Source organism: Mya arenaria, chromosome 14, assembly GCF_026914265.1.
Source record: "Mya arenaria isolate MELC-2E11 chromosome 14, ASM2691426v1".
Taxonomy (NCBI): domain Eukaryota; kingdom Metazoa; phylum Mollusca; class Bivalvia; order Myida; family Myidae; genus Mya; species Mya arenaria.
The window spans coordinates 46,826,189-46,852,594 of record NC_069135.1 but is presented as its reverse complement, the minus strand read 5'-3'; the positions used below and the strand labels follow the sequence as shown (position 1 = coordinate 46,852,594).

Here is a 26,406-nt window from a genome sequence, read left to right as displayed (position 1 = left end):
AGTTGTGCATTATTTTTAGGGTGCCCTTATTTTTAATTTTGATAAAACAACATTTTTGAATGATATTTACTATTTAAAAAAAATGAACTTACCAATATATGAATAATTTCATTGAAAATTCAACAATTAATCCTCTTGGTAGGTATCTGTGGAATATTTACTTGGCTGCATGTGCTAGTACTAGAGTTGTACATCATTTTTAGTTACAAACTCTAACCGCATACATGTATACACAAGCATTTTGAAAGTAAGTGTGTACCTTCAGTCCATAAAATCAGTGTTATTTTCAAACTATTGTAGTGCCCGGAAAAGGCTTGTTCAAAAGCTAAACGACAACAGGGTCCCGCCAAATCAAATCGTTCAGATCAGCGGCCATAAAAATCTAAACAGTCTGAACAATTATAGCAGATTGAACACCGACCAGGCCATGGCGATATCCGACATCTACGCCACTCGTGAAAATATTTTTTCTGTGACCACTCGTGAAATAAAATACGATCTTACACTGAATTAAACAAATATCCTCTATATCTATGTGCCATTCGCCCATTCCCATAGCTCAAATAAAATTTTCAACTCTCACATATTTGCCCGCAGATAGTCTTTCAGCGCTTTGCGCTTTGATTACCTTTCAGGTGGCCCCACAGGGCAGAGTGAGTCAGATGATTTTGTTTTCACCGCAAAACTAGCTGGGAATGGGTTTAACCTATGATGTATCCGGGGTGCAGGGGCATTTTGCTGGGGTTTTCCAGCAGTGTGCCCACAGGGCGTGGATTTTACCCGGGACTGGCTAAACCAACAGTCAAAGTCCCCGCTAATACCTGGAACGGCCGTGGTTTCATTTGTCTTAAGTGCACAACCAGGACTAGAACAAATAAAAGAAAATATTTTTACAAAAGATAAATCGAAATCACTCTAACAGTAGTCAAAAAAGAATCATTCTCTAATTCTAAATTTTCAACAACACTTTTCAATCCATACACTTACAATCGAAAGGCTAAAATCAATCATTTTCGTCTCCAGTACGATCTCATAAACCAATCACTAAAAAAGCCTAATAATTGTACATTGACGGATTTTTTAAGACTTTGATATGGAAAACCCCACATGTACAAATTGTTTTGTACCAAAAGTGGGTTATTACGGTCGGAATTCGAGGTTAAAGCATACTGTGGTTATAAAATAACATAATGACACGAAATATTGCCAGGTAATGTTATATAAATTAGTTCCGTACAGAAAAAATAAATAATAACGAAATATCTTGAGATTGACATGTTTTTTAACAATCAAAACATAATGATATATACATGAAAGGCACATGCAAGGCTGCGGTTTACAGTTTTACAACAATCTGAACATCTCGGCCATGACCAAGATGTTTCGATTGTAATTACAAGGTCTATCTGAAAACATGCCATAGATGGCCGAGTTGTAACAATTGGCATAATTGTTATAAAATCTGTGTCAGTAAAGTTTCCTTTATTGGAATGGTAAATCCTGTGTTTTAATGCAATTAATGCTTGTTTTGTGCAAAATATCTTTGCACTTACATGGTAAAATGTGAATATTTAATATTTTTAAAACCACCCTGTTTTTGCACAAACCCGTTTAGACGTTAGGGATTAGAAAAGTACCATATAACAAGTCAATTATTTAAGACTAAACAAGGGACTATACAGTTATACATGCTAAGATCTAACTTAATTAACTTCCAGTAATGTCAGCACTGGGATCAAAAAATTATAATTCCACTATCAGCAGCAGAATTAGTCATTACCGCTTAAAGCTGCACTCTCACAGATTAAACATTTTGACAACTTTTTTTATTTTTTGTCTTTTTGTCACCAATCAGCCACTTTTTATAATCCTCTCAAAATTCAAATAATAAACATGCAATAGCGATAAGTATCCGCTGCAGCTTAGCTGTTGTATATACATACCCTGCTTTTTGAAACAATGAAGTTGTCCACCGAAAACATTTATCAATACAGACCTTATGGCAATTTCTAAGGCACCTGTCCGATGTAAACAATAGGATTTGTTTTTTCATAAACACATGACGAAAGCAGGTGCTCTAAATGAGCGGCAATAGGACAGATTTTCATAAGGTTTAATTTGCATTTTTTTGTGTTTAGGGTTATTTAAAGGTTATTTAAAGTCGATCATTGTTCACGCCACAGAATTGAAAGTAGACCATGGAAAAGGCCCCCAGTGTTTTTAGGACCTGCAAATTTATGGTATGAAAATATATTGATTTACGATTTCACCGTTCACACATCCACATAAATTCCGATGAATAAGTGTGCAAAGCGCTAAAAGGTGTTAATAACGGGTACAACCCAATATGGGACTGGACTACAAATATTCTTCGTCTGTTGCACTCAAATTTCGCAAACAAATCAAACTTATTTAGTAGCTGCTAGGTTGAATCTTTGCAAAACCAAACCCGAAATATTAAGTGTAGGAATAAGCTGTGAAAGCCTTTTACTCTCAAAATGTGCTGGCAAAATATGCAATCCTTCAAATTTTGCACTTCTTTTTTAACAACCATTCTTTGCAAAGGTGCTCAAGGTACTCTAGCCAGTCATGACATAGCCGGTCATGACATAGCCAGTCATGACATAGCCGGTCATGACATAGCCAATCATGACATAGCCAGTCATGACATAGCCAGTCATGACAAAGCCAGTCATGACATAGCCGTTCATGACATAGCCGGTCATGACATAGCCAGTCATGACATAGCCAGTCATGACATAGCCGGTCATGACATAGCCGGTCATCACACAGCCAGTCGTGACATAGCCAGTCGTGACATAGCCAGTCATGACATAGCCAGTCATGACACAGCCGGTCATGACATAGCCGGTCATGACATAGCCAGTCATGACATAGCCAGTCATGACATAGCCGGTCATGACATAGCCAGTCATGACATAGCCGGTCATGACTTAGCCGGTCATGACATAGCCAGTCATGACTTAGCCGGTCATGACATAGCCAGTCATGACATAGCCGGTCATGACATAGCCGGTCCCTGGGAGCTTGAGCCAATGGGGTTCAACTGAATGTTAAATATTTTGACATTTTCATTTCCTGAAGTTTGCAATATTTTGCCTTTCTTTAAACGCTCTATTTTAAGAAGTTTTTTTATAAAGATAAACATAACATTACATTATGGGGGCTTGAGGATTGGAAATGGTTAAGTATGAGATGTTTATATGATTGGGCTAAAAAATACTCCATCCAGGAGAGATTATAAGTCTCATTTGCAAGTTCAGTAAGCCTAAGACTAAAGTTTAAGAAACTTTTGATAACACACTTGACAGTTGTTTGTCGCAGCATCTAATGCCGAAACAATGTTAAAACTAAAACTTTTAAACATGTTCTAATGGCGACAATGTAAATTTTGTACTATGTTTTTTTCTAAAGATGCTTTAATAATTTTTGCCAAATTTCCTTAACAAATACAGTCCAAACCCAGGCTGAAACTTGCTTGGCTCAATTTTCACTCGAACTAGATGTAAAGGACTGATTTCTTTATACTGAAGCTTAACGTTCCCGCTTTGCTAGAATTCCCTAATGATAGAGGTACTTATTGCCTGTTACTGGGAGCTCGAGACAACAGGGTTTCGACTGTACCCTTTGAAGAAGAGGGGGTTCAGTTGTCCGTAGGTTGGTCCATTAGTCCGCCGGTACACCAAATCTTGTCCGGGTGAAAACCCAACAATTCCTCAGGGCATATGGTCAACAAACTTAACATGAAGATTGGGCCTGACCAGTAGATGATCCCTATTGATAATAGGGTCATCGGGTCAAGGGTCAAGGTCACAGTAACATTTAATGGTAAACTGTTTTTTTTTAAGATTGTCCAAGTGATAATTCAACAATGCCTAAACCTATGGTCATCAAACTTGACATGGAAGCTGGTGTTGACCTGTAGATGTCATGACACCAATTGATTTAAGGGGTCATCGGGTCAAAGGTCAAGGTCACAGTGACATTGAATGTCAAAAGGATTTTTAAACTTGTCCAAGTGATACCTCAATAATGCCGAGACCTATGGTCATCAAACGTAACATGGAAGCTGTTCCTCACATGTAGATGACCCCAATTGATTATAGGGGTCCTCGGGTCAAAGGTCAAGGTTACAGTGACCTTTAATGGTAAAAGGATTTTAAAGCTTGTCCAAGTAATAACTCAACAATGCCTAGACATATGGTCATCAAATATGACTTGGAAGCTGGCCCTGACCTGTAGATGACCCCAATTGATTTTAGAGGTCATCGGGTCATAGAACTTGAATGATTCAAGGTTGTCCGAGTGATAACTCGAAAATGTCTGCATCCATGGCCCTCAAACATGACTTGGAGGTTGGGCCTGACCAATAGAAGACCCCAATTGATTTAAGGGGTCGTCGGGTCAAAGGTCAAGATCACAGTGACCTTGACGGCAAACTCAACAATTCCTAGACCTATGGTCATAAAAATTGACATGGATGTTGGGCCTAACCAGTAGATAAACCCTATTGATTTTGGGGGTCATCGGGCCAAAGGTCAAGGTCACAGTGACCTTTAACACGAATAAGTTAACAAAGCTTCTTCCAGTGATATCTCAACAATGCCTGGACCCATGGCCCTCAAACTTAACTTGGGGGTTGGGCCTGACCTGAAGATGACCCCTATTATTTTTGGGTTCATCGGGTCAAAGGTCAAGGTCACAGTGACCTTGTACGCAAAAAGCTAGTCTGTGTGATAACTTGGCAATGCCTGCACCTACAGCCCTCAAAATTGACATTGAGGTTTTGGGTGACCAGTTGATGACTCCTATGGATTTTATGGACACAGATTCAAAGGTCATGGTCATAACTCATATTCATCATTAAAATTATGTTGTATTTACTTTTTCCCTGCTACTTAGAGGATACATTTTTATCTGAAAATATCAGTCATCATCTGAACACGATTTAAAACTATACCTACTATCCTCACACGTTAAATGGTCATAATCTTAAAACTACCCCAAAGGCATCCAATGTCAATGACAATTCACCTGTCATATCGCATATCGGTCCACGTATATTTCATTCAATTGTCCAAATAATCCTCACAACATAGCACTCAGGGTAGGGGGGGGGGGGGGGGGGGGGGGGGGGGGGGAATTATGTTTGACAAGCATATCTTGTCCATTTAAGTTTGCGATATTAAGCTTATTTTGCGTTTCTTTAAGCTTTCTATTATAAAAAGTTTATGGAGACTTGGAAATTGTATAAGTATAACATGTTCATAAGCGTGAGTTTTACTAACGCTAAAGTTTAAGTAACTTTTACATGCTTGCCCTTGTTTTTCCTGTAATATACCCATTACGAATATTTTTATCTTACACATGTGTAAGATAACCTATCAGACATTTCTATTGGCCAGACCAATCACACGCAACCTAGATATCCCTCCGCATTGTTTGTAAACAAAATGGTTTAAATGCCAACATACCGTAATAATGAAGCTGTAAGACTTCCGAGAGAGAAACGGCTAACGAATCATAGTGCCAGAAAGCATCTTGTACAAAAACTTTCTGATAACAATGTTCCGCCAACCAGATAATGCAGATTTCTAGTCAGCGAAATATCCAGTCAGTCAACAAATATAGCCACAATAGTGCCAAACACCACAAAAACATTTCCATCTTGACCAACACAAGCAATATGCAATCAATGCCATTTGCTTGCCAATTTAATCAGCTGTCGGTTACCGAAAACACAAATACGAATTCCGCAGTACAGACATCTCATTACACATCCCATGGCGACTAGAACATCATGTTATTTGGCAACATTCCTGGTGGAAATTAACCTTTTCAACATCAATATCCATGCAGTACAGAGTAAGGCTTCGCCGTTATCATCTGCATGTTGTGAAACACCATGTACACCAAGAAAACGCTGCAAAATCATCGTAGAAAGCAACAGCGAATAACTTTTAAATCCTGCACACAATAAAACTCGACAGACCGATGTAGGTCACATAAAACGCGTAAATGCATGTACTCTGAGTGTGACGTCATCAAATTGTGTACTTATTGGGGGTTTTTGGCTGAAATCGTTCGTTATTCATGTTGTTGGATATTTTACTACACATTTTTATATTTTTGACTTGTTAAGCGCTTTATCAGATTTTAAAACTTGATAACTGCTAGTTACTTTTGTCATTTTAATTTGGAACTATTTATATGGCGAATCGTTGACATTCTACTTTGAGTTCTTTGGCTGTCAAACAATCGGTTCAGAAAGTGGAACTAAATTGGTAATAAAAACAACGTTTTAAGCATGTGATAAAAAAGATCTGACACTCGTTGTTATTTAATTCAATAATTTTATTAAACTCGTCCATGAAAGTTGTTAGTAAGCTCGCCAGAGGCTCGCCTACTAACAAATTTCATGAACTCGTTTAATAAAATCTTGTATTAACTGACAACTCGTGTCAGATCCTATATTTAATGTTAAGTTGCCTACTGGATCTTAAAAGAATGAATATCGAGTCAGTCAAAAAATTGCATATTATTGAACATTTGAAATTCTGATGCAGGTTTTCAAGTTGTAAGTTTCAGACAATATTATTTTCACTTTTAGTAAACAAACACTCGAGAAAATCAAGGCATTGCCGCATTCAGCACTTTCAGTGCTTTGATTTTACACCGGCCTTATGAAAATTACCCTGACAACATTTCAACATTATTTTTTAAATTTCATAAATTTATATTTACACTCTTGCTCGATATGTTTTATTGTTAGCCAAACCATTGCGGTCGAATTCCGACTATTGTATAATAAAGTCTTATTACAGATATTTTGCGTACTTGCTAATCTGAGGATATGTACCGTGCTACGTGTACATAATCAAACCAGTGGTTCATTTAAGCCCACAGACATATCGATATTGTGTAACTTATTGTGGAGCGGCAGAAATTGAAAAATGGGCACATTACTAAAAAGGCATAGCTATAACATTCCAGTGTTCCGTGGTATACTTCTTTTGCACATAACATACCTCCTTTCATCAGTTGAATGAACATTTACTGGCTTGTTGTCCATCGCCGATTTGTTTTCAGCAGAGAATGACCGGTGCATGTGCAAAGAGGGTACCGTTTCAGTAAATACCGCAAATAGGGTACCGACATGGATACGCACCGTGAAAACAGTCGTTCAAAACTTTTCGATTTTATTTTTTTATCAGTGACGGGGTCATTTTTAACGGTTAATAAAATCGTCATAAATGCGTCATATTTCAATTGTCCTTAAAAAACACAAAAAACTACGTGTCTTTGGAAAGAAACAGCTACTTCCGCAGGCGTACTAACTTTTTAAGTTCTGTACAAAGAACCTCGTAATGCCAAGGCCCGGGCCCGCAGCTGGCTTTAAGCCTTAAACCATAATTTAATATTTGTTACATAATTAATTGTCAAAGGAAAGTAACCACTAAGTCCCAGAAGACAGGGAGCGATGTGAGCTAATGGGGTCATGGAATCAATGCGATTATTCAATTTTACAATGCGAAATAATTAACTTGCATGCGACTATCTGGGTCAGTTTTCAACGTTGAACAATTACTATACACCAGTTGGGTTCGGTTTTAAATATTGGTCTTACTTAAATGGATGTAAGAGTGATACAAATAACCAACATATACAACGAATAAAGTTAATAAAGTATTACCACAGGATTGCCTGAGACTTGATCACTTTTCAGCGGGGTCAAATTTAATGTTACAACGGCCCCATTCTACAGGGATAAATAATGTGCGTGAAGTTAGCACCGCAACACCGCGGTGATATCACCGCAGTAATATCACCGCAGCCACGGTGCTAGCACCGAATCACAGGAATTTTACCAAAGCAAATAAGCCCCGTGTTATACAACTATTTATAGCTGTGATACCTTAAAAATGAGAAAGGGGATCACTGAAACCTACACCACGGTGTTGCCTAGGCATTGCCCATGGCCCACCATCACAATTACCACCATGCTTCAATAAACATGGGACGGCCCCTGTGGTTGGTTTACACGGGTACTCTTAGATTCACTGCGTAACATATCAGCACCTTATTTATACACACATGATCGTGAATCATAATGGTGAAAACCCGTATAAAACCCTGTTCATGCAGCGCTATCAGCGCTTTGATTTAATTAGCAACTGTTAAATCCTCTTGACCACGCGCACATATTAACCCTTTGCACTTAAATTTCATGTGTTTTCGGTTAAGGGAAAGGTATGAAAAAAATATTTATTTTGTGTTATAACAGAGTGTTGTTTTTTAAGAGATAAAGGCTCCAAGTCCATACCCATTCCAGTGCAAATCTATACTAAACAGAGGCCAGGTTGTACAAAGTTTGTACTACCTGTTACAGGTGCTATGGACTGTGATAATCAGTAAATCTATTTTAGCATATTGGCTGATTAGAAATCCCTCCTATACCATAGTGTAGTCTAAACGTTAATCTAGGATATTGCATAGGACAGTGATCTGCTATTTAGGTTACGGTACACACCACCATTGTCATTTCCTCTATAATTCAATGTAACATGATTATTTTTAGACAACATTTAAAGGCATTTCGAGCGAATGCAGACTATGATAAACATATATATTCTTAAAGTACAAGCTTTAAATTACCTTTTAAGCCAATAGGAAAGGGGGGTCAAGTTATTCCTAAGAAAAATCTCTCCACTTGAAAAACTCTAAAAATTGCACAGTCCGCCATTACAGTTCTTCCAAAATGACCTTTCAACTATAGGGCAGCAGTTTATGCTTAAATCTCTATTCTAAATGATAAATCAAGCAATAATAGATACTCAAGGTATAAAAGTTTCAGGAATAATGATATTTTTGATTTACAGTGTATTGAGCATGTGAAAACATGTCTATCAGTCATAAAAACATTATTTTTTATTGAGAATTTTCCACACAACGGAAGTACATATGACGCAATGGTGACGTCATACCTTTAATGCAGGCTGTTGAACTTTGAACATTAAGGCGGAAAATTCCAACAATTCATAGTGGTAATGCCTTTAAAATAGAAAGGGGAACACTGCTATGCCATGACCATGGGCAATGCCTAGGCAACACTGTGGTATAGGTTTCAGTGGTCCCCTTTCTCAATTTAAAGTATTACAGTTATAAATAGTTGTATAACTCGGGGCTTATTTTCATATATTTGCTTTGGTAAAATTCCGGGGATGCGGTGTTAGCATCGTGGCTGCGGTGATATCACCGCGGTGCTGCGGTGCTGACTTCACGAACATTGAATACTGCTTCATGTGTTTTTGAGGCTCACTCCAATACATAGGTGCCATTATGGGTACGAGAGATGGTGATTTTCCTTTAAATATAATATATGGAATAATAATTATTTTCCTATGTTCTGTGCGAGAACGATAAAATGTTCAACATGAAGTACTTAAGTAATAACCGTACTTTCTGGGGTGTCCAGTGACGCCGATACCGTTATCTCCCCCCTCACCGAGTGTCCCAGCTGGTTCATGTCAAACTGATAACCCGTGGGATTGCGCGTCGGTGCACTATGGCCCGACACGATGTTTTATTTGGTATAAAAAGGCTCAAAACGAAATTGCTTTTTATTCAAAGACCAGCCAATTTGTTTACTCAGGTCTAAACAATTTGGTCAATATATTCTTATAATTCCCGTTCAGAAGGTAATTTCAAAATTATATTTTATTTGCAAACCGTTGATTCTCATTAAGGCACAGCTTGCATAGATTGTCCAATTCCGATCGTAATGATTTCAAATCTATAGTTTTGTTTAAAACAAACACCGCCCTTATTAAAATTGCAGGTACATGTATAAGCAATAACAAATATATTAGGAACATACTAGTACTTATATCAGGAACATCATCATCATCAACATCATCATCATCATCATCATCATCAACATCATCATCTGCTTTTGATTCTTTCATACAATGCACTGAAAATTCTTTGTAATAATAGTAAACATAAATGGGTGGACCGTGTGCCCGTATAACACCCACCTGTCACCAGGACTATCCAGGTATTCCAAGAAACCATTCTGCAGCGCCAAATATTCCAAAGAAAACAACACTAAAAACGTAAGTAACCAATTAAGCAATATTTGGAATTTTATATCTAAGTATGATTTAATAATGAGTATAGAACGAAAGATGGTAGCCGAGTTATGCGAGAAATTGTCAAAAGTGGTATGTTGTGCCCTCAGTATTATGTTCACCGAGACTGGAAGTAAGAGCAGTTCAACAAGCCCGCGGCCATAATGAAGTCCCGAGGCCTGACCGGATACTTTTTAAGCAGTGTCTACATTTTCCATATAACATTATCACATTTTTTATGAGTGTTTCTTTGCCCTTCCAATGGACTATTCAATATTTATGATTTTACATTAAATGCTGGTCATGAACATGACGTTAGTATATAACTTTTTTTATGTAGTTTCCGGAAAAATGTGGTTATAATAGTGAACTTGTCATTACTGGTGGATAAACATATCTAATTTTTCAGAAATGAATTAGTAATAATAAGATAAGCATTTGTGAAAAAAAAACTATTGGAGGTATTTCAATAGCTCAAACGATAAATGGCTTTTAATGCGGATAGGAATATAAAGAAAATTTTAATTTCTCCAAAAACCGAATATATATAAAAAATTTTTAGGAACTTTGCATGTTATATTACATTGTCTAGGTATACTATGGTGGCATATTACTGCCGTAAGATAACCTGATAGCGTTCGCTAATTGTTTCGTGTAAACCACTTAATTTTCGCGATAATTATCTAGCTAGTGCACTTTCAAGCTTGTTTTTAGTCTTATGATATTTATCTTACCGAAAAAGTTTCGCGAATACTAATAAGATAGCCAGATAATTATTGCGAAAATTAAGTGGTTAAGACGAAACAATTGGTGAACGCTATCAGGTTATCTTACGGCAGTAATATGCCACCATAGTATTCATATTGCACCTATTTTTACGCTCAAGTAATGCTATTTTCGTCCATAATTATGACCGAGAATAAACTGCTGTCCAAACATGTTGTTTTCTACATATATATTAAACATACATGTCTTGTATCGCATTTAGTAAAGTTTTATAGTCTCCACAGGTAGTTAGTTTAAAATACAGGGAAAGAGTGAGTTAACAACAATGTGTGTGTTTTTCTGAAACTAATTTTCGACTCAATACCTGTGTTTCTTTTAAACAAAAATATCGTTTTGAAACGATTACGTATTCAATGGACAATCAATGCAAGCTGTGTAGGAAGTTGTGCGGTGAACCTGCCTGTGGCGAGGTAATTTACTGCGACGGGCCTCTTGACCCACGATTGGACACGCCCGCAAACATCTCAGCTTACACCCTCAGTCGCGTAGCCTGTCATAGTGGTTTAGGGAGGTACAATCAGGACATCACAGATGTATGATCATCAACAGTAGAAGATGCACTAGCATCGAAATTATCATCATTTAAAGCTGCATCATCATCATCATCATCATCATCATCGTCGTCGTCGTCATCAACATCATCAGCATAATCATCGTCGTCGTCGACGACATCATCATCATTATGAACAACAGCAACAACAACATAACGATCATCGTCGTTCAGATACTCATCGTCATAATCATCTTCATCATATTTATGCTTAACGCTTTAATTACAGTATTATGTAAAATAAAATTAGGACTGTTACTTGTTTTGTATACACTGACGGGGCAGGAAATTTAAATCATAACCTATTAAACATTACGTAGCACATAAATAAACATCAAAGTTATGAATGGGCAAGTCAGTCCCATTTTAAGACTGATGTTAATAGCAACGCCACTCGACAAGTGAATACGGTACTATGCACATTGATGTTACTTAAAGGCTGCACATATTAGCATCTGTTCCCACGCACCGAGAAATGTTCGAGTTGTAAACATATAACATGGATTCAACTTTATTCCTTTAAATGTTCACAACTAGTATGTTCATAACAATACAACATATAATACAATATATATATATTTCAGTATCTTTTGGTATGGTACATGTAAATGTATAACATCCAAAAGATACTGACACCGAAAACAATAATAATCCGTCATAAATGCTCATCATTCATATTTTCTTGTTATATCCTACTCTAGTATTAGTGTTCATTGATGATTGTGATTATTACTTAATACACTAAAGTGATAGCTGTACCAAAGGACGGCATGCGTATATATGAATACATAAACCTAAATTTTATATTACAGGTAGTACTTATCGTTTGTTTGAATGTAAGATTTTGCATACTATCACATAGTTGCATTTCGCGCTACCTTAAGACATATTTGTATTCAGTGTCACCGATGCCCTGTGTCTTTGCTTGAACCAAGTGAAACTTCGCTCGCATTTTAAAAGAACTTGATTACGTAAACAAATATCGGTTGTAAAAAGAGTAGAATAAAGGATATAAATGCTATACACGTCACGAGAAACAAAGGAAGATGGGAAAGATGATGTAAATTCCCATATGTCTTGAACGACAATGGGGGGTGGGGGCCGGGGTGCAGGACCGGTTAATTGTCTGGGAGGGCGGGGGCGTTGAATGTTTAGGATGGCAGGTTTTTTCAGGGGTCTGTAGTGTTGTCAATGGGGTCTGTTCAGATTGCAGTCCGTTTCCGGTAGAGTCTGTCTCGGAGGGCGCTCTGCAGGACGCGGCACTCAAGGCCGGTTCCTCCGAGCATGGACGAGTTCTCCACGGCGCGGCGCTGTAGATAGGGCAGGGTGTCCACCAACCGTCCGTAGGGCACTGACTTGTACACCAAGTAACCGCCCTGTGCTGTTAAATAGTATGCTGTTAAATAGTAATTATTTAACTGTTACGATACATTTTCACAAAACCGTTATAAACAAAAATACATATTTTAAGTAATGGCAAATGGTTTCTGGCTTAATTGGTGATAATCTTTATTCATATATTATAAACGAACGCTGTGAATATTTTTTATTTATCTATTTTTATTTTTGATCTCGTTCGCTACAAGGGGGAAATAACCCAGATAAGGCAACGTTACACTGTAGCCTTCTGTGTTGTAAGTGTATTTGGAGGGCATACCTAGTTTGCAGGAGAGGTGGTCCGCCATTCCGTATAGTTGACCGAACAACACAGCCGAGCAGTCTGCCTTTAGACCTCGCACAGCCATTCTGTAACCATATACATGAAAAGTATGTAAGTAAGTACATGACGCTCAAGTGATGAATAAACCTGTGTCCAAAGTGATTGGTTTACACATGTTTATCAAAATCTTACTTTCAAAAGTTTGGTTTGTCAATCTTAAAGCATACGACTACAGATGCATTACTTCAAAAAAGGAATTTTGCCTCCATTTCCTTGTTTTTGCACATTTAACCAATCAATTTACTCTTCTACCTCTGATATAGGATGTACTATATATTGAACAAACTCTCAACAAACTGTGCGGCAAGACTTACTAGTACTTTTTTCACGAACTATTAAACAAATGTAAGAACGCCTACCGAAACAGCATCAAGGTGAGAACGCCTATTGGTCGGCACATTTTGTTGGCATGTTAATTTTTAGCAATTTAAGTTGTTAAAATATCTAACATGCCGACAAAATTTGCCGACAATACGAAATGTTTTGGTATAATATTATAAGATACAATACTATACTCAGTAGTAGTTGATTTATTTTCGTTTTTCTTCACACATTTTCAATTTCAATGTCGCTTGAGCGTATCGTTCAGTAATGTTGTTGTTTTATTACAAGCTAAAACATCAGCATTTATTATCAATAAACTTATGTCTTCCTATTTCTGACAGCAACATGCTGAAGGAATCTTAACAGTACGAGGACAACCAGGGGTTGACAAGTAGTCAAATCTGTACAACGTTAACATTGGTCTGAACGATATGACCGCATGATCGAAAACATAATTTACTGTTCCGACTGGAACGCCTACGGGTGATCGGATATTGTTAAAGCAAATTGAAAACAAATATAAAAATGTTTTTTTATAAAAAATAAAGGTCATTCTAATATAACCACTTGTGAAAACTGACGTATGAACATTCCGATCTAACACAATACAAATCATGACACATACTGTTCCTGCGCGTGACTGACGGAGGCGGCGTTGTGCGTGGCGATCATGAAGTACACATGCTCCGGAGCCTTCGCCACCTGGTCCAGCAGTCGCTCCACGGACTGCTCGTACATCGCCGTCGTGGAATGAAAGTCCGGATGCAAGGGAACTTCGTAACCGTGTTGGGCGGCACGTCGGCGCTCCGAGATCATGTACGCGCCCCGCACAAGCTTGGCACCGAATCCGACCCCGACTTCCCGCGTGAAGTCAAGATCTTCTTCTAAATACTTGTAAGTTTTCTAAAAAAGAAAACTAAATTGACATAACCTATCGGTATTTTTTTGCCACTCGAACTCAATATACCTGGCATGTCTTGACAAAGAAGATAGTGGTTCACCAACATGTAGTTTAGCTAAGTGTTAACGCGTTCACATTCAAGTTAACTGTCGGAACGGCTACACTCCTTCAGGTAGATTCAGATCGAGAACAAAGAGTGAGGTTAAACAATGTAAGGACATTTTGATAAGCGTTCTCACATTGGGAAATAACGACATACTTAAATTGGAATAGTTATGGTAGGTGTACTCATATTGGGGCAGTTATGGCAAGTATACTCACATAGAGGTAGTTATCGTAGGGATATTCGCATTTGGGGTAAGGATGGTAAAATTACTCACACTGTGGTATTTATGGTAGGTTGTCTCACATTGGGGTAATTATGGTAAGTGTACTCATATTGGGGTTGTTATGGTAAGTGTACTCATATTGGGGTTGTTAAGGTAGGTGTACTCATATTGGGGTTGTTATGGTAAGTGTACTCATATTGGGGTAGTTATCGTAAGTGTACTCATGTTGGGGTTGTTAAGGTAGGTGTACTCATATTGGGGTTGTTATGGTAAGTGTACTCATATTGGGGTAGTTATCGTAAGTGTACTCATGTTGGGGTTGTTAAGGTAGGTATACTCATATTCGGATAGTTATCGTAAGTGTACTCATGTTGGGGTAGTTATGGTAGGTGTACTCATATTGGGGTAGTTATTGTAAGTGTACTCATTTTGGGAAGGTTAAAGTAAGAGTACTCACATTGAGGTAGTTGTGGTAAGAGTACTCACATTGAGGAAGTTATGGTAAGTGTACTCACATTGGGGATGTTATGGTAAGTGTAGTCACATTGGGGTAATTGTGGTAGGTGTACTCACATTGGGGATGTTATGGTAAGTGTACTCATATTGGGGAAGTTATGGTAAGTGTACTCATATTGGGGATGTTATGGTAAGTGTACTCATATTGGGGATGTTATGGTAAGTGTACTCATATTGGGGACGTTATGGTAAGTGTACTCACATTGGGGATGTTATGGTAAGTGAACTCATATTGGGGAAGTTATGGTTAGTGTACTCAGACTGAGGTAGTTGTGGTAGGTGTACTCACATTGGGGATGTTATGGTAAGTGTACTCATATTGGGGAAGTTATGGTAAGTGTACTCACATTGGGGTAGTTGTGGTAGGTGTACTCACATTGGGGATGTTATGGTAAGGGTACTCATATTGGGGAAGTTATGGTAAGTGTACTCACATTGGGGTAGTTATGGTAGGTGTACTCACATTGGGGATGTTATGGTAAGTGTACTCATATTGGGGAAGTTATGGTAAGTGTACTCACATTGGGGTAGTTATGGTAGGTGTACTCACATTGGGGATGTTATGGTAAGTGTACCACATTGGGGTAGTTGTGGTAGGTGTACTCACATTGGGGTAATTGTGGTAAGTGTACTCCGATTGAGGTAGTTGTGGTAGGTGTACTCACATTGGGGATGTTATGGTTAGTGTACTCATATTGGGGTAGTTATCGTTAGTGTTCTCATATTGGGGTAGTTATGATTGGTGTACTCACATTGGGGTAGTTATAGTAAGTGTCATCACATTGGGGTTGTTATGGTACCTGTACTCACATTGGGATTATTATGGTTAGTGTACTTTTATTGGGGTTGTTATGGTAGGTGTACTCACATTGGGGTGTATATGGTAAGTGTACTCATATTGTGATGCTATGGTAAGTGTACTCATATTGGGGATGTTATGGTAGGTGTACCCACATTGGGGTTGTTATGGTTGGTGTACTCACATTGGGGGTATATATGGTAAGTGTACTCATATTAGGATGTTATGGTAAAGGTACTCATATTGGGGATGTTATGGTAAGTGTACTCATATTGGGGATGTTATGGTAAGTGTACTCACATTGGGAATGTTATGGTAAGTGTACTCACATTGGGGTAGTTGTGGTAAGTGTACTCATATTGGGGTAGTTAAGGTAGGTGTACTCACATTGGGGTAGTTATGGTAAGTGTACTTACATTGGGGATGTTATGGTAAGTGTGCTCACATTGGGGATGTTATGGTAAGTGTACTCACATTGGGGTAGTTGTGGTAAGTGTACTCATATTGGAGTAGTTATGGTAGGTGTACTCACATTGGGGTAGTTATGGTAAGTGTACTCACATTGGGTATGTTATGGTAAGTGTACTTACATTGGGGATGTTATGGTAAGTGTACTCACATTGGGGATGTTATGGTAAGTGTACTCACATTGGGGTTGTTATGGTAGGTGTACTCACATTGGGATTGTAATCGTTAGTGTACTCATATTAGGGAAGTTATGGTAGGTGTACTCACATTGGGGTGTATATGGTAAGTGTACTCATATTGTGATGTTATGGTAAGTGTACTCATATTGGGAATGTTATGGTAGGTGTGCCTACATTGGGGTTGTTATGGTTGGTGTTCTCACATTGGGGTATATATGGTAAGTGTACTCATATTAGGATGTTATGGTAAGTGTACTCATATTGGGGATGTTATGGTAAGTGTACTCATATTGGGGATGTTATGGTAGGTGTACTCACATTGGGGATGTTATGGTCAGTGTACTCATATTGGGAAAGTTATGGTAAGTGTACCACATTGGGGTAGTTGTGGTAGGTGTACTCAGATTGAGGAAGTTATGGTAAGTGTACTCACATTGGGGTAGTTGTGGTAGGTGTACTCATATTGGGGAAGTTATGGTAAGTGTACTCACATTGGGGTAGTTGTGGTAGGTGTACTCAGATTGGGGATGTTATGGTTAGCATACTCAGATTGGGGTAGTTGTGGTAGGTGTACTCACATTGAAGTAGTTATGGTAAGTGTACTCATATTGGGGAAGTTATGATAAGTGTACTCATATTGGGGAAGTTATGGTAAGTGTACTCACATTGGGGTAGTTATGGTAAGTGTACTCACATTGGGGTAGTTGTGGTAGGTGTACTCATATTGGGGAAGTTATGGTAAGTGTACTCACATTGGGGTAGTTGTGGTAGGTGTACTCATATTGGGGATGTTATGGTAAGTGTACTCAGATTGGGGTAGTTGTGGTAGGTGTACTCACATTGGGGTAGTTGTGGTAGGTGTACTCAGATTGGGGAAGTTATGGTAAGTGTACTCACATCGGGGTAGTTGTGGTAGGTGTACTCATATTGGGGAAGTTATGGTAACTGTACTCATATTGGGGAAGTTATGGTAAGTGTACTCACATTGGGGTAATTGTGGTAAGTGTACTCAGATTGAGGTAGTTGTGGTAGGTGTACTCACATTGGGGATGTTATGGTTAGTGTACTCATATTGGGGAAGTTATGGTAAGTGTATTCACATTGGGGTAGTTGTGGTAGGTGTACTCACATTGGGGATGTTATGGTAAGTGTACTCAGATTGGGGTAGTTGTGGTAGGTGTACTCACATTGGTGATGTTATGGTAAGTGTACTCACATTGAGAAAGTTATGGTAAGTGTACTCACATTGGGGATGTTATGGTAAGTGTACTCACATTGGGGAAGTTATGGTAAGTGTACTCAGATTGAGGTAGTTGTGGTAGGTGTACTCAAATTAGGGATGTTATGGTAAGTGTACTCATATTGGGGAAGTTATGGTAAGTGTACTCAGATTGAGGTAGTTGTGGTAGGTGTACTCACATTGGGGTAGTTATGGTTAGTGTACTCATATTGGGGAAGTTATGGTAAGTGTACTCACATTGGGGTAGTTGTGGTAGGTGTACTCAGATTGGGGAAGTTTTGGTAAGTGTACTCAGATTGGGGAAGTTAAGGTAGGTGTACTCAGATTGGGGATGTTATGGTAAGTGTACTCAGATTAGGGTAGTTATGGTAAGTGTACTCAGATTGAGGTAGTTGTGGTAGGTGTACTCACATTGGGGATGTTATGGTTAGTGTACTCATATTGGGGAAGTTATGGTAAGTGTACCACATTGGGGTAGTTGTGGTAGGTGTACTCAGATTGAGGAAGTTATGGTAAGTGTACTCACATTGGGGTAGTTGTGGTAGGTGTACTCATATTGGGGAAGTTATGGTAAGTGTACTCACATTGGGGTAGTTGTGGTAGGTGTACTCAGATTGGGGATGTTATGGTAAGCATACTCAGATTGGGGTAGTTGTGGTAGGTGTACTCACATTGAAGTAGTTATGGTAAGTGTACTCACATTGGGGTAGTTGTGGTAAGTGTACTCACATTGGGGTAGTTGTGGTAGGTGTACTCACATTGGGGATGTTATGGTAAGTGTACTCATATTGGGGATGTTATCGTAAGTGTACTCACATTGGGGTAGTTATGGTAAGTGTACTCACATTTGGGTAGTTATGGTAAGTGTAATAATATTGGGGCAGTTATGGTAAGTGTACTCACATTGGGGTAGTTATGGTAAGTGTACTCACATTGGAGATGTTATGGTTAGTGTACTCACATTGGGGTGGTTGAGGTAAATGTACTCATATTGGGGTAGTTAAGGTAGGTGTACTCACATTGGGGTAGTTATGGTAAGTGTACTCACATTGGGGATGTTATGGTAAGTGTACTCACATTGGGGATGTTATGGTAAGTGTACTCACATTGGGGAAGTTGTGGAAAGTGTACTCATATTGGGGTAGTTAAGGTGGATGTACTCACATTGGGGAAGTTATGGTAAGTGTACTCAGATTGAGGTAGTTGTGGTAGGTGTACTCAAATTAGGGATGTTATGGTAAGTGTACTCATATTGGGGAAGTTATGGTAAGTGTACTCAGATTGAGGTAGTTGTGGTAGGTGTACTCACATTGGGGATGTTATGGTTAGTGTACTCATATTGGGGAAGTTATGGTAAGTGTACTCACATTGGGGTAGTTGTGGTAGGTGTACTCAGATTGGGGAAGTTATGGTAAGTGTACTCAGATTGGGGTAGTTGTGGTAGGTGTACTCAGATTGGGGATGTTATGGTAAGTGTACTCAGATTGGGGTAGTTATGGTAAGTGTACTCAGATTGAGGTAGTTGTGGTAGGTGTACTCACATTGGGGATGTTATGGTTAGTGTACTCATATTGGGGAAGTTATGGTAAGTGTACCACATTGGGGTAGTTGTGGTAGGTGTACTCAGATTGGGGAAGTTATGGTAAGTGTACTCACATTGGGGTAGTTGTGGTAGGTGTACTCATATTGGGGAAGTTATGGTAAGTGTACTCACATTGGGGTAGTTGTGGTAGGTGTACTCAGATTGGGGATGTTATGGTAAGCATACTCAGATTGGGGTAGTTGTGGTAGGTGTACTCACATTGAAGTAGTTATGGTAAGTGTACTCATATTGGGGAAGTTATGGTAAGTGTACTCACATTGGGGTAGTTATGGTAAGTGTACTCACATTGGGGTAGTTGTGGTAGGTGTACTCATATTGGGGAAGTTATGGTAAGTGTACTCACATTGGGGTAGTTGTGGTAGGTGTACTCATATTGGGGATGTTATGGTAAGTGTACTCAGATTGGGGTAGTTGTGGTAGGTGTACTCACATTGGGGTAGTTGTGGTAGGTGTACTCAGATTGGGGAAGTTATGGTAAGTGTACTCACATTGGGGTAGTTGTGGTAGGTGTACTCATATTGGGGAAGATATGGTAAGTGTACTCACATTGGGGTAGTTGTGGTAGGTGTACTCATATTGGGGATGTTATGGTACGTGTACTCAGATTGGGGTAGTTGTGGTAGGTGTACTCACATTGGGGATGTCATGGTTAGTGTACTCATATTGGGGAAGTTAGGGTAAGTGTACTCACATTGGGGTAGTTGTGGTAGGTGTACTCAGATTGGGGATGTTATGGTAAGTGTACTCATATTGGGGATGTTATCGTAAGTGTACTCACATTGGGGTAGTTATGGTAAGTGTACTCACATTTGGGTAGTTATGGTAAGTGTAATAATATTGTGGCAGTTATGGTAAGTGTACTCACATTGTGGTAGTTATGGTAAGTGTACTCACATTGGAGATGTTATGGTTAGTGTACTCACATTGGGGTGGTTGAGGTAAATGTACTCATATTGGGGTAGTTAAGGTAGGTGTACTCACATTGGGGTAGTTATGGTAAGTGTACTCACATTGGGGATGTTATGGTAAGTGTACTCACATTGGGGATGTTATGGTAAGTGTACTCACATTGGGGAAGTTGTGGAAAGTGTACTCATATTGGGGTAGTTAAGGTGGATGTACTCACATTGGGGTAGTTATGGTAAGTGTACTCACATTGGGGTAGTTATGGTTAGTGTACTCACATTGGGGTAGTTATGGTAAGTGTACTCATATTGAGGTAGGTGTGGTAGGTGTACTCATATTGGGGAAGTTATGGTAAGTGTACTCACATTGGGGTAGTTGTGGTAGGTGTACTCACATTGGGGATGTTATGGTAAGTGTACTCATATTGGGGATGTTATCGTAAGTGTACTCACATTGGGGTAGTTATGGTAAGTGTACTCACATTTGGGTAGTTATGGTAAGTGTAATAATATTGGGGCAGTTATGGTAAGTGTACTCACATTGGGGTAGTTATGGTAAGTGTACTCACATTGGAGATGTTATGGTTAGTGTACTCACATTGGGGTGGTTGAGGTAAATGTACTCATATTGGGGTAGTTAAGGTAGGTGTACTCACATTGGGGTAGTTATGGTAAGTGTACTCACATTGGGGATGTTATGGTAAGTGTACTCACATTGGGGATGTTATGGTAAGTGTACTCACATTGGGGAAGTTGTGGAAAGTGTACTCATATTGGGGTAGTTAAGGTGGATGTACTCACATTGGGGAAGTTATGGTAAGTGTACTCAGATTGAGGTAGTTGTGGTAGGTGTACTCAAATTAGGGATGTTATGGTAAGTGTACTCATATTGGGGAAGTTATGGTAAGTGTACTCAGATTGAGGTAGTTGTGGTAGGTGTACTCACATTGGGGATGTTATGGTTAGTGTACTCATATTGGGGAAGTTATGGTAAGTGTACTCACATTGGGGTAGTTGTGGTAGGTGTACTCAGATTGGGGAAGTTATGGTAAGTGTACTCAGATTGGGGTAGTTGTGGTAGGTGTACTCAGATTGGGGATGTTATGGTAAGTGTACTCAGATTGGGGTAGTTATGGTAAGTGTACTCAGATTGAGGTAGTTGTGGTAGGTGTACTCACATTGGGGATGTTATGGTTAGTGTACTCATATTGGGGAAGTTATGGTAAGTGTACCACATTGGGGTAGTTGTGGTAGGTGTACTCAGATTGAGGAAGTTATGGTAAGTGTACTCACATTGGGGTAGTTGTGGTAGGTGTACTCATATTGGGGAAGTTATGGTAAGTGTACTCACATTGGGGTAGTTGTGGTAGGTGTACTCAGATGGGGGATGTTATGGTAAGCATACTCAGATTGGGGTAGTTGTGGTAGGTGTACTCACATTGAAGTAGTTATGGTAAGTGTACTCATATTGGGGAAGTTATGGTAAGTGTACTCACATTGGGGTAGTTATGGTAAGTGTACTCACATTGGGGTAGTTGTGGTAGGTGTACTCATATTGGGGAAGTTATGGTAAGTGTACTCACATTGGGGTAGTTGTGGTAGGTGTACTCATATTGGGGATGTTATGGTAAGTGTACTCAGATTGGGGTAGTTGTGGTAGGTGTACTCACATTGGGGTAGTTGTGGTAGGTGTACTCAGATTGGGGAAGTTATGGTAAGTGTACTCACATTGGGGTAGTTGTGGTAGGTGTACTCATATTGGGGAAGATATGGTAAGTGTACTCACATTGGGGTAGTTGTGGTAGGTGTACTCATATTGGGGATGTTATGGTACGTGTACTCAGATTGGGGTAGTTGTGGTAGGTGTACTCACATTGGGGATGTCATGGTTAGTGTACTCATATTGGGGAAGTTATGGTAAGTGTACTCACATTGGGGTAGTTGTGGTAGGTGTACTCAGATTGGGGATGTTATGGTAAGTGTACTCAGATTGGGGTAGTTGTGGTAGGTGTACTCACATTGGGGATGTTATGGTAAGTCTACTCATATTGGGGATGTTATCGTAAGTGTACTCACATTGGGGTAGTTATGGTAAGTGTACTCACATTTGGGTAGTTATGGTAAGTGTAATAATATTGGGGCAGTTATGGTAAGTGTACTCACATTGTGGTAGTTATGGTAAGTGTACTCACATTGGAGATGTTATGGTTAGTGTACTCACATTGGGGTGGTTGAGGTAAATGTACTCATATTGGGGTAGTTAAGGTAGGTGTACTCACATTGGGGTAGTTATGGTAAGTGTACTCACATTGGGGATGTTATGGTAAGTGTACTCACATTGGGGATGTTATGGTAAGTGTACTCACATTGGGGAAGTTGTGGAAAGTGTACTCATATTGGGGTAGTTAAGGTGGATGTACTCACATTGGGGTAGTTATGGTAAGTGTACTCACATTGGGGTAGTTATGGTTAGTGTACTCACATTGGGGTAGATATGGTAAGTGTACTCATATTGAGGTAGTTAAGGTAGGTGTACTCACATTGGGGTAGTTATGGTAAGTGTACTCACATTGGGGATGTTATGGTAGGTTTACTAAGATTGAGGATGTTATGATAAGTGTACTCACATTTGGGTAGTTATGGTAGGTGTAGTCATATTGGGGATGTCATGGTAAGTGTACTCACATTGGGGGAGTTATGGTAAGTGTACTCACATTGGGGATGTTATGGTAAGTGTACTCACATTGGGGTAGTTATCATAAGTGTACTCATATTGGGATAGTTATCGTTAGTGTTCTCATATTGGGGTAGTTATGATTGGTGTTCTCACATTGGGGTAGTTATAGTAAGTGTAATCACATTTGGGTTGTTGTGGTACCTGTACTCACATTGGGATTGTTATCGTTAGTGTACTCTTATTGGGGTTGTTATGGTAGGTGTACTCACATTGGGGTGTATATGGTAAGTGTACTCATATTGTGATGCTATGGTAAGTGTACTCATATTGGGGATGTTATGGTAGGTGTAACCACATTGGGGTTGTTATGGTTGGTGTACTCACATTGGGGGGTATATATGGTAAGTGTACTCATATTAGGATGTTATGGTAAAGGTACTCATATTGGGGATGTTATGGTAAGTGTACTCATATTGGGGATGTTATGGTAAGTGTACTCACATTGGGGATGTTATGGTAAGTGTACTCACATTGGGGTAGTTGTGGTAAGTGTACTCATATTGGGGTAGTTAAGGTAGGTGTACTCACATTGGGGTAGTTATGGTCAGTGTACTCACATTGGGGATGTCATGGTTAGTGTACTCACATTGGGGATGTTATGGTAAGTGTACTCACATTGGGGTAGTTGTGGTAAGTGTACTCATATTGGGGTAGTTAAAGTAGGTGTACTCACATTGGGGTAGTTATGGTAAGTGTACTCACATTGGGGATGTTATGGTAAGTGTACTCACATTGGGGATGTTATGGTAAGTGTACTCACATTGGGGATGTTATGGTAAGTGTACTCACATTGGGGATGTTATGGTAAGTGTACTCACATTGGGGTAGTTAGTTATCGTAAGTGTACTCGAATTGGGGTAGTTATGGTAAGTGTACTCACATTGGGGATGTTATGGTAAGTGTACTCACATTGGGGTAGTTATGGTAAGTGTACTCACAATGGTGATGTTATGGTAGGTGTACTCAGATTGAGGATGTTATGATAAGTGTACTCACATTTGGGTAGTTATGGTAGGTGTAGTCATATTGGGGATATTATGGTAAGTGTATTCACATTGGGGTAGTTATCATAAGTGTACTCAGATTGGGGTAGTTGTGGTAGGTGTACTCACATTGGGGTAGTTATGGTAAGTGTACTCACATTGGGGATGTTATGGTAAGTGTACTCACATTGGGGTATTTATCATAAGTGTACTCATATTGGGGTAGTTATCGTTAGTGTTCTCATATTGGGGTAGTTATGATTGGTGTACTCACATTGGGGTAGTTATAGTAAGTGTACTCACATTGGGGTTGTTATGGTAGGTGTACTCACATTGGGATTATTATCGTTAGTTTACTCATATTGGGTTTGTTATGGAAGGTGTACTAACATTGGGGTGTATATGGTAAGTGTACTCATATTGTGATGTTATGGTAAGTGTACTCATATTGGGGATGTTATGGAAGGTGTACCCACATTGGGGTTGTTATGGTTGGTGTACTCACATTGGGGTATATATGGTAAGTGTACTCATATTAGGATGTTATGGTATAGGTACTGACATTGGAGATGTTATGGTAAATGTACTCATATTGGAGATGTTATGGTAAGTGTACTCACATTGGGGTAGTTATGGTAAGTGTACTCACATTGGGGTAGTTATTGTAAGTGTACTCACATTGGGGTAGTTTTGGTAAGTGTACTCATATTGGGGTTGTTATGATAGGTGTAAATCACATTGGGATAGTTGTGGTAAGTGTACTCACTTTGGGGATGTTATGGTGAGTGTACTCACATTGGGGTAGTTATGGTTAGTGTACTCACATTGGGATAGTGGTGGTAAGTGTACTCACATTGGGGTAGTTATGGTAAGTGTACTCACATTGGGGTAGTTATGGTAAGTGATCTCACATTGGGGATGTTATGGTAAGTGTACTCACATTGGGGATGTTATGGTAAGTGTACTCACATTGGGGTAGTTAGTTATCGTAAGTGTAATCGAATTGGGGTAGTTATGGTAAGTGTACTCATATTGGGGATGTTATGGTAAGCATTCTCACATTGGGGTTGTTATGGTAAGTGTACTAATATTGGGGTAGTTATAGTAAGAGTACTCACATTGGAATAGTTATGGTAAGTGTACTCATGCCATACTCATTGATGAAACGTTGTTTTTAGAAGTTGGATTTGATGCTGAACACGAATCCGAAATCCGTTTTGCGATGTCTAAACCCCATCTGTGTGTTCCGGACGCTAGAGACAGGAAGAATTGTGGTTTTCTAAATAGTAAATCAAGAATAATGGTGATTTAGTGTACTTCCGGTCCTCCTAGTGTCTTAATGTAACCAAGGGTGGTCTATTAGAGGTTAACAAAACCCCTATCTGGCCAAGTTGACCCCAGGATTCAGTAAGCAAGCCTTTAGGCCGCCATTTTCCGAGGGCGAGGGGTGTTCTGCAAAAGTTAGGGCGGCACCCCGGTGTCTCATTGCGTTCTTGAGTGTTAACGGGACTCCCAGGAGTTAACCATAACCCTTTAGTATTGCCCTATGGTTACGAAAGGGGCGATAATTCATGGCAAAGAAGGGCGGCAACCATGTCACTTTGCTGTTAGATTTTTATTTAAGGTGTCCCGAACAAAAAAACAAGGTTCGAGGGCGTTAAGGTGGTAACCCAACACTTAGGTAAAATTTAATTCGCTTGGTTGGCTGAGCTGGCGATCGGGGATATCCGTTGGTACCAACATTTTTTGCTAGGATCTTCCGGAAAAAAACTACTGTTGGTTTTTTTGTTGGAATGAGTCATAAGAAAATACGTAATTTTTTAGCTCCATAGTCGTACCGTTTTTCACTGGGGGTTAACCCTAAGTGGTTATTTTTGCCGTCCAAAGATAAATGCTCCTGTGACCTAGTTAGGAGAGTTGGGTTAAAAAAATGTGCATGGTTTCCTAGGATATAATAACTTTGGATTCCCACGAAAAAAATCGAAAACCCCGGTAATTTTTTTAGCACACAAAAGTGGCTGGGGCATTAACGACCAATGTGACTCTATTAAGAGAAGATTTGACATTTTTGACAATGATGTAGTTTTAGTGTTTAATGTCACTGGGGTTGTTTGTTTTTTGGTCTTATCTTGTGAGTGTTGGTAGGTTATACTCACCGTTGAGGTTGTTTTGGTAGGTGTACTTACATTGAGGTTTTATTTTATATGTACTCTCC

The 26,406-nt window shown here is 39.2% G+C and overlaps 2 protein-coding genes across 3 annotated transcripts in view; both read right to left on the bottom strand.

Moving 5' to 3' along the window:
- Window positions 1–10,202, bottom strand: part of LOC128216181 (mucin-5AC-like) — a 49,654-nt gene extending 39,452 nt beyond the window's left edge. Inside the window, exon 1 of the mRNA XM_052922756.1 lies at window positions 10,059–10,202. Coding sequence (XP_052778716.1) covers window positions 10,059–10,095 — 37 coding nt within the window. The 5' untranslated portion in view covers window positions 10,096–10,202. The remainder of the gene's footprint in view (window positions 1–10,058) is intronic.
- Window positions 10,203–11,984: 1,782 nt separating this feature from the next.
- Window positions 11,985–26,406, bottom strand: part of LOC128216660 (hydroxyproline dehydrogenase-like) — a 30,252-nt gene continuing 15,830 nt past the window's right edge. For both annotated transcript variants that reach the window (XM_052923280.1, XM_052923281.1), the window contains 3 exons: window positions 14,157–14,434; window positions 13,145–13,233; window positions 11,985–12,868 (listed from right to left, as the gene is read on the bottom strand). In XM_052923280.1, the coding sequence (XP_052779240.1) occupies window positions 12,690–12,868; window positions 13,145–13,233; window positions 14,157–14,434 (546 nt within the window). In that variant the 3' untranslated portion in view covers window positions 11,985–12,689. The remainder of the gene's footprint in view (window positions 12,869–13,144; window positions 13,234–14,156; window positions 14,435–26,406) is intronic.